The 16,183-nt window shown below is 46.2% G+C and overlaps 1 protein-coding gene across 2 annotated transcripts in view; it reads right to left on the bottom strand.

Annotated features, from left to right (window-relative positions):
• alkbh3 (alkB homolog 3, alpha-ketoglutarate dependent dioxygenase) overlaps positions 1-16,183 on the bottom strand; it is a 45,661-nt gene that overhangs the window by 14,643 nt on the left and 14,835 nt on the right. Inside the window, exons 8-9 of one of the 2 annotated variants that reach the window (XR_008810363.1) lie at positions 14,107-14,205; positions 9,878-10,931 (exon numbers count right to left, since the gene is read on the bottom strand). Coding sequence is in view for 1 of the 2 variants with exons in the window: in XM_056281540.1 (XP_056137515.1) it covers positions 10,806-10,931; positions 14,107-14,205 (225 nt within the window). In the remaining variant the exon portion in view is untranslated. Of the gene's footprint in view, positions 1-9,201; positions 10,932-14,106; positions 14,206-16,183 lie in introns of those variants that run through there. The other variant, XM_056281540.1, reaches the window with a different exon arrangement.

Raw genomic sequence — 16,183 nt, 5'->3', positions numbered from 1 at the left:
TCACACAACTGAGATAGCTTGCAGGTAGGTCGCCAGCCGCTGGAAAAAGTATGCTTAATTCACATGAGGATTTTTTTTTTCTCGTGGTTTTGTAAACCAGTTTCTTGTGTGACAAAGACCACCTCTTTGCCACTCAAGATGACTCATTATAACAATTAAGTCTCTGTTTATGGCCGTCATTTGTGATGTGGTGGGTTCGACTCCACCTTGTATGATCCTTCACCTACTGTGGACCATCGCAATCATAATGCAAAATGGTATAAAAGCAAAGTACAGTTATTGTTTCCGAGAAAACGGGTTGGTTCTGAACGTTACACCATTCGACATCAGAGGCCGGGGTTGTAAGAAATTGTGCATTTTTACTCAAACTGAGTTTCAAAATCGGCCGTACTAAATTGTCCCTAGGTGTGAATGTGTGTGTGTCAGCCCCGTGATGGCCTGGCGGCCTGTCCAGGGTGTCTCCCCGCCTGTCGCCCAATGACTGCTGGGATAGGCTCCAGCATCCCCGCGACCCTGAGAGCAGTATAAGCGGTTTGGATAATGGATGGATGACACAATAGACTCCAACATGCTGACACATAACCTCCGATTGATCACGAATTTTGAGTAACTTGATGAAACCCAACTGTTTCTCTTCTTGGCTATAAATTCTCCCCTGGATTTATTTCAGTTTACATTCGACTCAGGCATTTATGATGCCGCCCAGCCCATCTAAAGCATACTAATGAAAGGCAGGGTCCAAAGGTTTACAGCTTACTGGTGCTAATGTGGGGTTAAAAAAGCCAGTGGCTGGATGTCAGGGGGCTTTGGCAAATACCGCCAACATAAAGCCAATAGCCTCGAGCCTAATTGAGGACGATCCAGACCCCGCTTCCAATGGCTAAAGAAAGCTATAAAGGGAGTTAGCAGCAACTGCAGGTCTGATGTAACTCCCGTAAACCCAATCTCGACAAAACAGCTGTTGGGATCAGGGGCTAGCAAACAGCAGCTAACACAGGAATGCCAGGCGGCTAGTTAACTAGCCAGCCCGCTACATGCCAAATTCATCTCCCAGAAGAATGGAAATGTCAACCGCGACAACCCTACAGGAAGCACAGAAGATACAAGAGGACTGGTTTTGAACGGGACTTACAATGGAAAGAAATAAAGATGAAAGAGATTAAATAAAAAATGTTGAGCATTGAGACTATCGAGCTCTGTTTGCAGTTGGCTACAACTGTACACCTTTTGTAAAAGATAACTGATATACAGTATTTTTTTGTACCCATCAAAAGCTTCTATACATACCATACATACTATTGCCCATGGCATAGGGACAACAGAACCTCACATACAGTGAAAGATATCGCAGTAGGTTGCATATATTGGCGTACAAAGATTCACCCATCTCCTGTAGAAGACGACTGTGATTGGACAGTACATTGGATCAGTCTGTCACGGGTTGGTTGTACCGAGTAGGAACAGAATCAAGTCACACTCTGCTGACATGTTCTTGATGTAACTTTTTCCTGATATTATATTCTCTCATCACCACAAGATGACTTTTTTTGGGCTCCCCAACTGTAATTGGCCAATTATCCCACTCTTCTGAGCCATCTCAATCTCTGCTCCACCTCCTCTACCGAGCCGGGGTGGGCTGCAGACTACCACATGCCTCCTCTGATACATGTGGAGTTGCCAACTGCTTCTTTTATTGCCATTTGCTGCAGTGTTGAGGAACTGAAACTCAAGAATTTTACTCTCTTATACTTTTATAATGAGATGTAACAAATAATCTTGAATCTTGACGGTGAGGAATTTCACCAGGGGGACGTAGCACGTGGGAGGATCACGCTATTCCCCCCCAGTTCCCCCCTCCTCTCTGAACAGGCAACCCGACTGACCAGAGGAGGCGCTAGTGCAGCGACCAGGACACATACCCACATCCGGCTTCCCACCTGCAGACACGGCCAATTGTGTCTGTAGAGATGCCCGACCAAGCCGGAGGTAACACAGCAGTTTGAATCGGCAATCCCCGTGTTGGTAGGCAATGGACTAGACCGCCACGCCACCCAGATGCCCCACAAGATGACTTTTAACTGGGCAATACTCAATTTCAAGTACAACATAAGACTCTGGTTCCTTATGTCAAGTTTCAAGCGTTTTAATTTGTTAGCAAAGTAAAGTGGCACAAAAAAAAAGAATTGGTGGGATGCTCAACCAAAAACAAAAAAAAGATAATGTAAAATCGATGAGGTTCTCTATGAGAATGGAGCAGAATGTTTCTAGGAGAGAATCTGAGAAGGCTGAAGTTAAATCAAAAAAGCAGTTGAGGAACACACTAGTCCTTTTCAGTGACATCTTGCATGGATTAAGTGGGGAACACACACTATAGATGATTTAAAGGCCGATTATAAACCCGATTTTGGCCATGAAGACTGGTTTTCAACATCATGAGGATTCTGCACAAGATCAGAGCACATCAACAAGGAAAGCCGCCACATGCTACCTTGTAGTGCGCGGCGGTTTAAGATTCAAATCGCCCAACATCTGATTGAGCCTTCGACCCGTGGTTAGCAGTCATGACTTTATCAAACATGTTGAATGTTTTACGGCGGGAATATGGACAAATCTTCTAGTGTGCTTCAAATGGTGGGGAGTGTGGAGAGAGGGCAGATGAGACACGGGGGGAATTCTTTAGAGGGATTTGATCCCAGTACGAGAAATGGCAGACATGTGATTTCCAGGTGGATGGGGACTAAACCTCTGACCTCTCTCTTGGCGTGAGCTCCCCATGTTTTGACTCTTGTTAAGAGACTCTTGCTAAAAACTCACCGGCAGGTTTTAGCAAGAGTCTTGGATTACAGCCAAGATCCGCTAATCCGGCAAACCCATCCTTCACTTCGGATCAGTGCTCAAAATTAATTCCTTCTTTATTTTTTAAACCAAGCATTAATTTGACTCTCTCACTAATTAATTGCCCCCCCCCCTTATTTGGAAGATCATGTTTCTGTCCTGGTGGCCTTGTTGTTGGGCAAGTCTTATTCTTGGTACATGCAAACATACTATCAACAAATCAACTTCAGCTTTGTTTTTCTTCTAGGCAGATTGCATATTTTGTCATTTACATTTCAGCCATCTGATTGAAACTCCTTGTTTGTGCAAACTTTATTGGCCAATAAAAGATTCCGAACCAAAATGTTTGACACTTGGCGTCCGGGTAGCATCGCGGTCTATTCCGTTGCACTACCAGCACGGGGATCGCCAGTACGAATCCCCGTGTTACCTCCGGCTTGGTCGGACGTCCCTACACACACAATTGGCCGTGTCTGCGGATGGGAGGCCGGATGTAGGTATGTGTCCTGGTCGCTGCACTAGCACCTCCTCTGGTCAGTTGGGGCGCAGGGGGGAATAGCATGATCCTCCCACACGCTACGTCCCCCCTGGCGAAACTCCTCACTGTCAGGTGAAAAGAAGCGGCTGGTGACTCCACATGTACTGGAGGAGGCATGTGGTAGTCTGCAGCCCTCCCTAGATCGGCAGAGGGGGTGGAGCAGTGACCGGGATGGCTCGGAAGAGTGGGGTAATTGGCCGGATACAATTGGGGATATAAAGAGGGAAAAATCCGAGAAAAAAAATGACATTTAGCTCATCCCTCTATCCAGAGCCAGGATTGGGGGGGGGGGGGCTGTTTTGCTTCATGGCACCTTGACAGCAGTACACACAGTACACACTAGCTGCTGTGGTCCTCGAAAAGGGTGTAAGTCCTAATACCAAATTACTGGACCGGTCCGGTGCTGTTCTGTGTTCAGAAGTGTGATGTTCCCACTGGGTACAAAATGTGCGACCCTGGTGCCTCCCCGAGTCCGACATCAAGGTGCCAATAAGTGTTCGGCACAGCATGGTCTGCTATTCACACAGCGGCCGACAAAAAGGCCTGTGACCTACTGCCTGTGACCTATTACACAACCTACTGCAATCATTAATTCCCTCTCTCCACCTGCATGCATCAAGGTGCACACACACACACACACACACACACACACACACACACACACACACACACAAAGGATCTTAATCGAAAGTGGTGTCTAGACAATTGGACACATTACACAGTGTGAGTTCCTAAATCCTTCTGCAAATACGTGCGGTCACACGTGCACACACACACTTTTCAGCCGGACCCCACAGCCTCTCCTAATCTCTCCTGTATTAACTGGAGCTCATCAGTCAGTTCTAAGGGTGCGGAAGCTGGAAGCGGTACGAGCACTGGTGGGTTTTATAATCCTTCCCGCCAGACTCCCGCCAGTTCTATTTTTTGGAAAACAATGATTTTAGTTAAGGTCTCCATCAGATGTGCATGGTTTGAATGGAGAGCCAGGGGGGAGGAGGAGGGGGCCGCGCGGCACTGACGCAAACACAGATTGAAAGCCGAGCTGAAGGAAGACAGTTGCCCGTGAACTCCGTGTCAGTGTCGGTATTTGGCTTCAAGATTGGACCGGATCAGTTTGCACGTGTGCTCGACAGCTGTGCATCCTTTGTGGTTTTTCTGATATTGGGAAACATCAAGATTTCATGGAGAAAAAAAAAAAAGAAATCTGAAATAAGAGGGAAAACAGTTTGCATGCTCGTCTGAGGGGTCAAAGGTGACGTGTTGGTAAAGGGGCTATGTGACCAAGAGCTTTGATAAAAGGCCGCGGAATTTCTAGAACTGCACGTAATCTTTTTCAACACTGCAGAGTTTTTATTTTTCCCTTGCATGTCCTCGGTAGCAGTATTGTGTTCAGAGATATTGTTCATGGAAATGTACATGAATTACATTTCTTTTTAAAGAAACTCTTTGGATGAAACGTGGCAACTCACTCACACTTTTGTTTGGTATAACTAAACACATTTACACACCCTTTGTTGCCGAAATGAAGCCTGGAGATGATCGTCTTTACCATCTCTGTCCTCTCCGTGCTCCTCTGCTGAGGCATCTTGGGGTATGTGGGCCCTGTAGTCTGATCAGCCTTTCAGAAGAAACGGGACACTGTCGTCAGCTCTGCCAGTCAGAAGTAGTGTACCATTAATGTCAGGCCCGTCATCAGCCCGCCAATCAGCCTTACATATACCATTAAAAGTCTTGCTCCACTTTTGCATCATGTTGGTATCTTTTTAGGAAAACCTTGTGTAGTAAAGCACCCTTGTACCTGATACAACCAAAGCGGTGAGTCACTTGTTCACACTTTTACCGTCTTTCCATTTGCACTGGTGTGGGTAGGGTCCGGTAGTGTGTCATTCACCTGGCTGTATTTGTGGACTTAGCTTAATGCACTTTGTGTCAAAAACCTGTTCCTGCAAAACACAACACAAAAATCAAAAGGAGTTAAAGGTGTCTGGGTGGCGTGGCGGTCTATTCTGTTGCCCACCAACATGGGGATCGCCAGTTCAAATCCCCGTGCTACCTCCAGCTTGGTCGGACGTCCCTACAATTGGCCGTGTCTGCGGGTGGGAAGCCGGATGTGGGGATGTGTCCTGGTTGTTACACTAGCGCCTCCTATGGTCAGTCGGGGCGCCTGTTCGGGGGGGGGGGGTAGCGTGATCCTCCCACGCGCTACGTCCTCCTGGTGAAATTCCTCACTGCCAGGTGAAAAGAAGCGGCTGGCGACTCCACATTTATCGGAGGAGGCATGTGGTAGTCTGCAGCCCTCCCCGGGTTGGCAGAGGGGGTGGAGCAGCGACCGGGACAGCTCGGAAGAGTGGGGTAATTGGCTGGATACAATTGAGAAGAAAAATGGGGGGGGGGGGGGATCAACAGGGCTTATCCTGATTGACAGCAATCCGAAATGATCAAATGCAGCTTCAAATCCTGGAGTCTTTTACTTCTGCCTCCAGCCCGAGGAGACGGTGGGACCAGAGCCATGCTATGTAATCATGAGTCTGAGCCAGATCTGAGGAATTGATACCACACAAACAACTATTAATAAACTACATGGGAGCTACTTTGGTATGAGCGGACTTGCATCGACGAGCTAGCATGACACTGCCAGGAAATGACTTAAGGTCCAAAAATAAATGTAACGTATCGCCATGAACGGAGCGGAGGGGCAGACGTATAGTTTGGCCACGTTAATGCAACGTTAACCAGCTACATGCCAACGTTACACAACAGGCTATATTGTTGCGGTAAAACTTGAAAAGGTTGTTCTTCATTGGGAATGTGGGAATGATGGGGACATAATAGCTTGATGAGCCCACAGGAAACAGAATTTATACAGCACTGACTGGAACGTTTCACCATCCCATACCAGCATAGGAATACAGAATGGGAATAAACAGAAACTCAAGCCAACTCCAAAATGTCCTACATGAGTTGGAAAAGGGACAAATGAAGCACAGCTGGCTGTTATTTATGGGAACGTTCTTGTTCACTGGAATCCTCCGAGACCAAACAGAGTCACGGGTGGAGACGACCTGCTGTACGCAGCTCAGCCACAGCTGCGATCCAGCGTTTCCAGAAAGCCCATTAGAAGGTGTATGACTCGCTGAGGCCTAAATGGGCATCGGCTCCTTTAAGTTAGCAAACACTTACAACAAGACATTTTCCCCATGTTGCAAAACAGCTCGGCTCAGTCCCGGCCAAGGCTGCCGGCACCTCCGAGACCATCTCAGCATCAGGCTTGTGGCTCCGATATGCACGTACGTGTGTGTGTGTGTGTGTGTGTGTGTGTGTGTGTGTGTGTGTGTGTGTGTGTGTGTGTGTCCAAATGAGTAAAAGAGGCGCCTATAAACACAGGATCATTCACCATGAGGGGCCTAGAACAGGGTAATTTATCAGGAGGGGGCAAATAAACACGATAATTTATCGCCGAATAAAACCCACACACACCTTATATGTGACTTGTTCTTTTGTTAATGAACTGTAAAAGGTTTAGTGCTTGGGTATGAGTAAGGGTACAATACTGTAATGAAATATCCGGGAGTCAGACACTAAATCACTAACAGCTCCGGGGCCATGCTCGGCTGAACCCTGATCTCAGGCCTCCTCGAGGAGGGAGGCGAGTTAGGCTTTTTCCCCTCTCAGGGGCCTGTAAATATGTTCTCACAGTCTTACTCGATTGTGGCTTGTTGTCTTTCTGGAGAACCGATTTGTTGAATCTATCCAGCGAGATAATATGTGTAAACAAAGATCACCGTGTGTCAAATTTCAGCATGGATGGTGGGGTTTTAAACATTTCTGTGGTACGAACAAGGTAAACATGCAATCACCCACAAACGATGCAGTGACCTCCTTTATTGAGATGATGACAGTGGAATATGAAAAAATAATAAATGCATTAGCAGATAATATAAGTGAATGGGTGGAGCTTAAAGCTATATGAAGTTTTTCCACTCATTTATGTCATTCTGATGTTTCTATATGACCAACGTATGCAAATGAGACCGTCATTAGACCCCCCCCCCCCAATTATATCCATTTACCCCACTCTTCCGAGCCGTCCCGGTCGCTGCCTCACCCCCTCTGCCGATCCAGGGAGGGCGGCAGACTACCACATGCTTCCTCCCATACATGTGGAGTCGCCGGCCGCTTCTTTTCACCTGACAGTGAGGAGTTTCGCCAGGGGGACGTAGCGCGTGGGAGGATCACACTATTCCGCCCAGTTACCCCTCCCCCCTGTACAGGCGCTCCGACTGACCAGAGGAGGCGCTAGTGCAGCGACTAAGACACATACGCAGACATTGCCAATTGTGTCTGTACGGACACCTGACCAAGCCGGAGGTAACACGGGGATTCGAACCGGCGATCCCCATGTTGGTAGGCAACGGAATAGACCGCCACGCCACCCGGACGCCCCCCATCATTAGATATTGTTATGATTCCAACTGCTAATCTCCAATATCTGAGTAAACAATTTACGGCACACAGACGGCACAGCACATAGCCACAATCAGAGACACGTGACCTCATCACTGTACATCTTCCTCAAGTGTCCCCCCAAAACACCACCACATCTCTCACTCTTCCTTAGAAACAAATGCACAAGCCACTGAGCTGAAGGGAGAGCTTTCCAACAAGAGGCAACGCCTCTGATGGGGTGCGAAGTTCTTCTTTTATGAAACAAACCACTTTCTCCACTGAGCGCACAAAGTTGATGTTACGTTATATTTTGTATAGTTCCGGCAAGGCTCACATCAGCTCTGTGTGCTCTTGAAATATATCTTTATCTGCACACTGATAAACATTTATTTCAGTGAAAAAAACAAATATATAATATCATTTCCAGGATAGACGTCGGTCCTAGATGAAATCGCGGCATTTCTGTGCAAATATAATTTCTGCATTTCCTGTATGATCCTAACGTGGACCCCCTTGCTGGTTAAACGGTCATAGGATTCCAGTTTTGAATGCTTATGTGTTCAAATGCTTCTACACAGAGACATCACAAAACACTATCCACTCTCCCCCCTTCCCCCATTTCTGAGCAGTTTCCACAGATAATGGGACAGAATACAGGTTGCACTGGTGTGTGTGTGTGTGTGTGTATGTTGTGTGTGTGTTACTCTCTAAATGCTGCCTGTATTCCCAGTCCTTAGGCACGCTTGCCAATACACTTATAATAATAATAATCATTACATTTATACAGCACTTTTCTAGACACCCAAAGCGCTTCACATTGAAGGGGGTAACTCACCTCAACCACCACCAATGTGCAGCACCACCTGGGTGATGCAGCCCATTTTGCACCAGAACGCTCACCACACACCAGCTCGAGGTGGACAGGGAAGAATCCTTGTGCCAGTTACATGGGGGGGATGATTAGGTGGTCAGATGAAGACAGCCAGGTTGGGAATTTTGCCAGGACACCGGGGAACCCCCTACTCTTTATGATAAGTGCCATGGGATCTTTAATGACCACAGTGAGCCAGGACCTCGGTTTAACGTCTCATCTGCAGGATGGCATCTCCTCCAGCACAAGTGTCCCCGTCACTGCACTGGGGCATTGGGATTTGAGATTTGCTGTTTTTATTAGGACCAGAGAGAAGACTGCTCCCTACTGGCCCACCAACACCACTTCCAGCAGCAACTCCGTTTTCCCGGGAGGTCTCCGATCCAAGTACTAGCCAAGCCCACACTGGCTTAGCTTCCGTCATTTGGCAGAGCCAGGGTACATGTTGGTATGGCCGCCGGCCATGTATAAGGAAATTCAGATGACATGGACCCGTATTTTGATTGAAGAACGAACCCTTTTAATATTTACAAAGCAAGCAAACGTTTAATAACCACAGCACTCCATACACATCTTCATACACCACTTGGGGTTTGAACAAACGGCTCAAATTTCTTATTGGCAATACACGCATTTTCTGTTTATTTCAGAACCACTTAAAACAAGAGTGCCTCCTTCGTCTCTGCAGTGCTACAAAAAAAAGACAAAACCATGCCGAGACAAAGTGTCTAGGTAAGATTTATCAGCTAGCGCAAATGAGGCCACAACCATTTTGTCAATACTCTGACCTTTCAAAATGTTCGCCAGATGTTTAAACAATATGCTTCTGCCTGGACAGGAACAATGAAACATATCTTAAAGGGATATCAGCTTTCTTTACTAGACTTGTATTATAAACGGATCGCTAACATGGGTTTGCATTCAACACGTCTATGGTGGACTGAAAGGACCTCCTGTTCTCACCGATAAAGGATTCTTACAGAGTCCAGCTAGCCCTAGAAGGAATGGTCTGCCAAACACTCATCCAACAGGATTATTATCCAACTCCATTCCCAATGGAGCTGTAATGAACCTAATTGGTCGCTTAACTTGCTCCTTCACTTTTTATAGCAGCCACAGTCTCCACATAAAAGCTCCCCATCACAAACATCTATATTTTTTTCCCCCCATTTTCCCGGTACACTTACCCAGACTGACTCTTGAACGAGTTACAAAATAGTGGTTCAATGTCTCGCCGATGGTCTGTTCCAAATGAATGAGAATGAAGAATTCTTGTTCTTTTCTTCCTTCTTAGGAACGGGCCAGTTTTCTTTAAACCTTCAACCAGGAAAGACACGTCTGCCGGTTTTTTTCTGTCAACGTGCTTCACTGTCTCAGTTCTACAGAGTCACACATGGGAGTCGTCCAGTTTAATCCCAGTTCTAAACACCTATAGGCTACCGAGCAGCTCTGCTACAGCCACCGAGTGCCTTGCTTAAGGGCTCCATGCTGAAGGTTGTTGAGAGAGAAGTGAGCATTTCTCAATTGATCTTTCCCCATTTAATTACTCTCTATTATGGCTATTGCTTTCTATTCCAAAAAATACACAACTTCATAGCAATGGTGCCATGTTAAATGTTTTGAAAGTGAATAGGTGTCCAAAATTGTGAGAGTAACACCATGTGATGCTTTAAAGCCCTCTCCAGGGACATCATCCCATTTTCATCTCAGTTCCTCTGAAATAATACCACCGCCCTAGATATTATCCCCAAATAGTCCAAATGGGAACCACTTGTTTAGCAGCAACAAAGAATGGAGATTTACAGTTGTATCCATCTCGGAGAGAATCAAACTTTAATATGACCTCATCTTTTAAACTAAAAGCTTTGCTTGCAAACATTTCAGACTGTGTGAGGTCACTAAGAAGGGCCTCAAACTTAATCAATGGCAAGGTCAACCATCCATTTCCCAACGTTCACAAAGTTGTTTGTCTTTATAGTCACACTTCGAGGGTCCCCACATATTGATTGATGCACCACACCTGGTTCAGCTAATACCATTTAGCAAACCCTCTATGTCGGGCTTTTTCCCCTTGTAAGGATGCTAACCTGGACCTCTCCCATTCCATGAGTAAGTTCAGGGTTGCTTAGCTATGCAGCGTAGCTTGGTGCCTGGTCTGTGGCCCTCTGGCTCTGGGTAGATGGTCCTGAAGGTCAGGTTGATGCGAGGACCTCGGTCATGGTATTCTTTAGCTACCTGATGCTGTTGGGAGAGACAGATGAAGAAAATTTGATTTCAAAAGTACTATCAACACAATGCATTTTTCATTAGCAGGGAAAAAAAATTTTTTTGTTCGGCATCTCCTACAGCACAAGTGTTCCTGTCATTGCACTAGGATTTGATAATTGTTGTTTTTATTAGGACCAGAGGGAAGACTACCCTCTACTAGCCCACCAACACCACTTCCAGCAGCAACTCCGTTTTCCCGGCAGGTCTCCCATCCAAGTACTAGCCAAGTCCATACTGGCTTAGCTTCTGTCATTTGGCAGAGCCAGAGTACATGTTGGTATGGCTGCCGGCCATTTATAAGGACATTCAGATGACATGGACCCACTTCAATCCACGATACTTGACCGCTGTCAGGTTTCATCTGTGCATGGCCCTTGAAAGGAATACTTTGCACAAATCCTGTCTGTTGAGCAGTATTTCACAAATAAAAGAAAGAACAAGGTATGAAAAGTCAATTTTCAACTGTCAAGCTTAAACTCAAAATCTTCACACAAATGTGACAATGTTCTGCTGATACTGAGGGAAAAAACTTCGTTAACACACCCACAAATAACTCTGGACTGGGACCAAAGGCAATTTGTACTGTGAACCATTGAACTGAGGTCCAGAGTGATGCTGTCTGTGGGGACAGGGGACATGGACCCCCCTGTGTAAAGCGGTGCAACATATCAATATAATATCAATACCATGATATGAGACTAGATATTGTTTGGGATTTTGGCTATGCTAATATGGTGATATAACTTAAAAAACATTTTCATTGCCGGGTCTTAAGGCTGCCTTACAGTAAAGTGAGCTTGTTAGATTGCTTTAGCTGAGTGACAAACAACGAATGGCTCTAACCTGCTTGGTCATTATAGGTACATGAGTAATGATTTCCTTATTTCTCAAAAAATTCCCATGTGTAAAGTATCTTACAAAAGCTCCAATAATCATCCTCAAAATATCAAATAAAGAAAAGCATTCAGTCAAACATATTGTGATATTTGATTGGGTCAGTATCACCCGGTCCAACTGCTGTGGCAGCTACTCATTTTACCTGTAGATTCAAAGCCTTGTACCTTGCCAATTACCCCCCTCTGCCGAGCCGGGGAGGGGAGGGCTGCAGACTACCACATGCCTCCTCCGATACATGTGGAGTCACCAGCCGCTTCTTTTCACCTGACAATGAGGAGTTTCACCAGTGGGACGTAGCGAATGGGAGGATCACAATATTCCCCCCAGTTCCCCCTCCCCCCTGAACAGGTGCCCCGACCGACCAGAGGAGGCGCTAATGCAGCGACCAGGACACATACCCACATCCGGCTTCCCACCCACAGACACGGCCAATTCAAGCCGGAGGTAACACGGGGATTCGAACCGGCGATCCCTGTGTTGGTAGGCAACGGAATAGACCGCCACGCCACCCGCACACCCGGCACTTGTTTATTTCTAAGCAGCACTGTTAAGTCTGTACACAGGTCAGCAAGATGACTCACTCGCACAACTTTCCTATTAGACAACACAAAGGGCAGGCGTCAAAAAGTCACCATTTTCCAAATGAAGTTCTGTGAAAACACACAGCAAGGATGAGTGTTCTTGCTCTCACACACACTCGCACACAAAAAAAGGTCATATGATCAACTAACCGGGGATAGTTAGTTCAACTTTCAACACACTGAACACGCAATGAGGGTAGGGGTCTCCACGCTGTCTCCTCGGGCTCGTTTGCCCTCTCTTCCTCACTCCTTACAACAGTAGAAGTGTATGTACGGGGGGCAGGAATCATCACCCCCCCCCACACACAGACACACACACTAAGCTTACTACGGGGCCAGAGGAGGTTGGCTGAACATGTTGGCACCTTCTCAGCTATATCTTTCATATATACAGTTACACTTACGCAGTCACACCTGGAAGCTCGCCAATACAAGGACAGCCTGGTCTGTTGACCACTCAGAGACTCTGCCTTGCCCATGGGCATCTCATTGAGGGCGTGGAACACATTTGAACGCTTAAACATTTTAATACATGATTCAACTTGTGGGAAATTCTTGTCACTAGGATGCATTTCCAACTGGGAAGATAGACTGCCAGTTTGCAAAAGAAGGAAAAAAAAACAATACAATACATTTCAGGAAAACATGTTTTTCTGACGTCACCTGAATGGCCCTGATGCACTAAACTCCACCCATTTAGTGCTCAATGCTGGCTAAAACAAACAGAATTATTTGTCCAAAACATTGTGAGAGACACACACACACACACACACACACATACACACACACACACACACACACACACACAGAGTTATTCAACTTCCAAAAACCTCTCGTTACATCACTCTCAAAGGAGGTGAGAGGTTTGTTTATATGCAGTGTCCCGAAGGAAGAAACTAGGGCACAAGGAACATATTTCACAAGGGCAAATGAAAGCAACACTGTCCCAGGATCATCAGGCTCCCCTAAATATTTAGAACTCATTTTACAAGCCTCTCTGAATGAGTTTGGGGTTTTGTGGGGCCGACCTTGATTGGAGCGGAGCTCAGAGAATCATGGGTGAGGTACTCTTCATTATCAGGCAGGCGGAGGAGATGCGCGGCGAGTCGCCCCGAGAAGAACACCTCCGTCGTTCCCCCTCTTCGCGTGGCTCATCCCACCGCCACCATCAGTCTTTGTGGCGGTCTCTTTCTTTCAACCGAGTTTGTCACGTACACCATCTTCCTCGGTCTTTGTCTCGTCCTCCATCTCCCTACCTCCCTCTATCTTAGGGCCAGATCCACTAAAAATGTGCACTGGTGCACGCCATCATCAAAAAGTGGCTACCCATAATTACTATGGTCACACAATGAGCCTTTAATGTGTGCATTAAGAAGAAAAACAGGCTCGTTTTTTTTCATGTTAGCTTCATTTTAGTGGCGCAGACATGGCTGCAACTTCTCTGCAGGACCCCTCCTGTATGCTTAGAAGCTCTATAAAAAGCCTTTTTTTTTTAGTACGGCTGTGCAAGTGTCGTGCCATCTTTTCTTTGACTCATCAATTGAATGTTTTATTTCTCCTAATACATTTACTTTAGCCTACATTTAGTCCCATGGTGCTTTTACGTGAGCTTCACCTTCACCTGAAATAAATGGTTAGCAGGCTAACCAGTTAGCCATGCGCACGCCTACCTGCCAGTCTTCCTGTGTGGCTCCCTCCATCAGAAGTAGTGTTCCGTGACTAAGGGGAACCCGAAGCCTCTCCACGTATGTGTAGTCTCCATTCTCCTCCTTTTCCCCACCCACACACACACACACACACACACACAGATTAGGGAATAAAAAAAGAGCCAAACCACTTGTGATTAAAGAAGCCTACCACCTATGACTGAGTATCAGCCAGTCTAAACACATTGCTTAACTTAAACCTTCAACCTCTGGGGTGCCTTGGTGGAGCAGCGGGCTAAAGATTCTCAACACTGAGGTTCATAGTTCAAAGCCCAGTGTTGCCTTTGGGTCAGCCAGGCATTAAGGGGATGTGCAATTGGCAGTGGTCCTGAGTGGAGAGCCAGCACCCAGCAGGGGTAATGTGTCCCGCTATTGTAAATAGTGACTCCTACAGGAGGTGGGGTGCCTGCACAGAAATGGGTGAGTCTGGGCTGAAATACTGTACATGTTACATTCCTCCGGAGAAACCTGTTTAACCTATTTATGGGGCAGCATGGCTCAGGAGGTAGAGCGGGTCATCTAGTAATCGGAAGGTCGCTGGTTCGATCCCCGGCTCCTGCAGAGAGCGTATCAAAGTGTCCTTGAGCAAGACACTGAGCCCTTAACTGCTCTTGATGAGCAGGTTGGCGCCTTGCACGGCAGCCTCCGCCATCAGTGTATGAATGTGTGGATGTGAGGCATACATTGTAAAGCACTTATACCAAAGGACTTTAATCTCTACATATCCTACTGTGGCAAAATTCTATCTCATCCCAGTTTGCCTCTCCCACGCACTCTGACACTACTGTTCTTGGCCAGGCCCCCCTTAACTGGCACTACTCTTATGTTTTTTTTTTTTGGTTGCTTGAAATATTTTCAATTCTTTTTTCCTTTATTAGGTAATGTTAGACAGACACTGGAAAAAAGCTTCCAGCCAGTTTTCCTTGAGCTAGCCAAACTTGAGCAAGGCCAGTTGACTTGGATAGCATGCAAGACAGACAAGTTTAATCTAAAAGCTTTCAACATCCCTTTTCTCATTTCAATAAATAAGACCAATTTTACAGTTTAAAACAAAGCAAAACATGTTTTCTAAATTCTTTTCACTACAACATATCACATGTGTAGCTCCACATATATGAATACTGAACAAACCAGCACCACATGAATTACACCACATATTTTTTAATATGGATTTTGATGAGACAGTTTTTAAAATCAAGCCAAATATTAGTACCTGGGTATTTGGCTTGAGACACACACACACACACACACACACACACACACACACACACACACACACACACACACACACACACACACGCAAACAAATAGACAAACCTAGAGGCCAACTCCAAGGCCATTGCACAAGTGACCATCAAGTGTGGCATATACCAGGGTGATGCGCTGTCCCAGCTGCTGTTCTGAACCCCCTCAGTCATATCATCACAAAGAATGGATATGGATACGAGTTCAGAAATGGGGTAACCATCAGTCACTTCCTCTACATGGATGACATCAAACTGTATACCAAGAGTAAATGAGACATCGATTCACTGAGCCACCTGACCAGAATATATAGAGATGATATTGGGATGTAATTTGGGCTGGATAAGTGTGGCCGAATGGGTGGAGCTACCAGAAGGCAGAACTGCAGACATACAGGACATTTACAAGTACCTGGGTATCCCACAAGCCAATGGGAGCCGTGACGAAAAAGCAAGGAAGTCAGCTACAGCCAAATACCTCCAGAGAGTAAGTATGGATCTGAGAACCCTGCTCAATGGTAGGAATAAGATCCAAGTCATCAACAAGTACACCCTACCAGTCATCAGATACCCATCTGGGATAATAAGCTGGCTACAGGAGAGGCCACAGATGTCAAGACATGAAAACTCCTCACAATACACGGAGGATTCCACCCAAAGTCCAGCACCCAGAGTGTACAAGCAGCAAAAGGAGGAGAACCAAGGATTGTTGAATTTCAGAGCCACTATCCAGGAGGAAACAAGGAGCATCCATGAGTACATCAGGAAGATGCCCCCCCCCCCAGACAAACTGCTCA

Source organism: Lampris incognitus, chromosome 6, assembly GCF_029633865.1.
Source record: "Lampris incognitus isolate fLamInc1 chromosome 6, fLamInc1.hap2, whole genome shotgun sequence".
Classification (NCBI taxonomy): Eukaryota; Metazoa; Chordata; class Actinopteri; order Lampriformes; family Lampridae; genus Lampris; species Lampris incognitus.
This window is presented reverse-complemented; position numbering and strand designations above follow the sequence as displayed.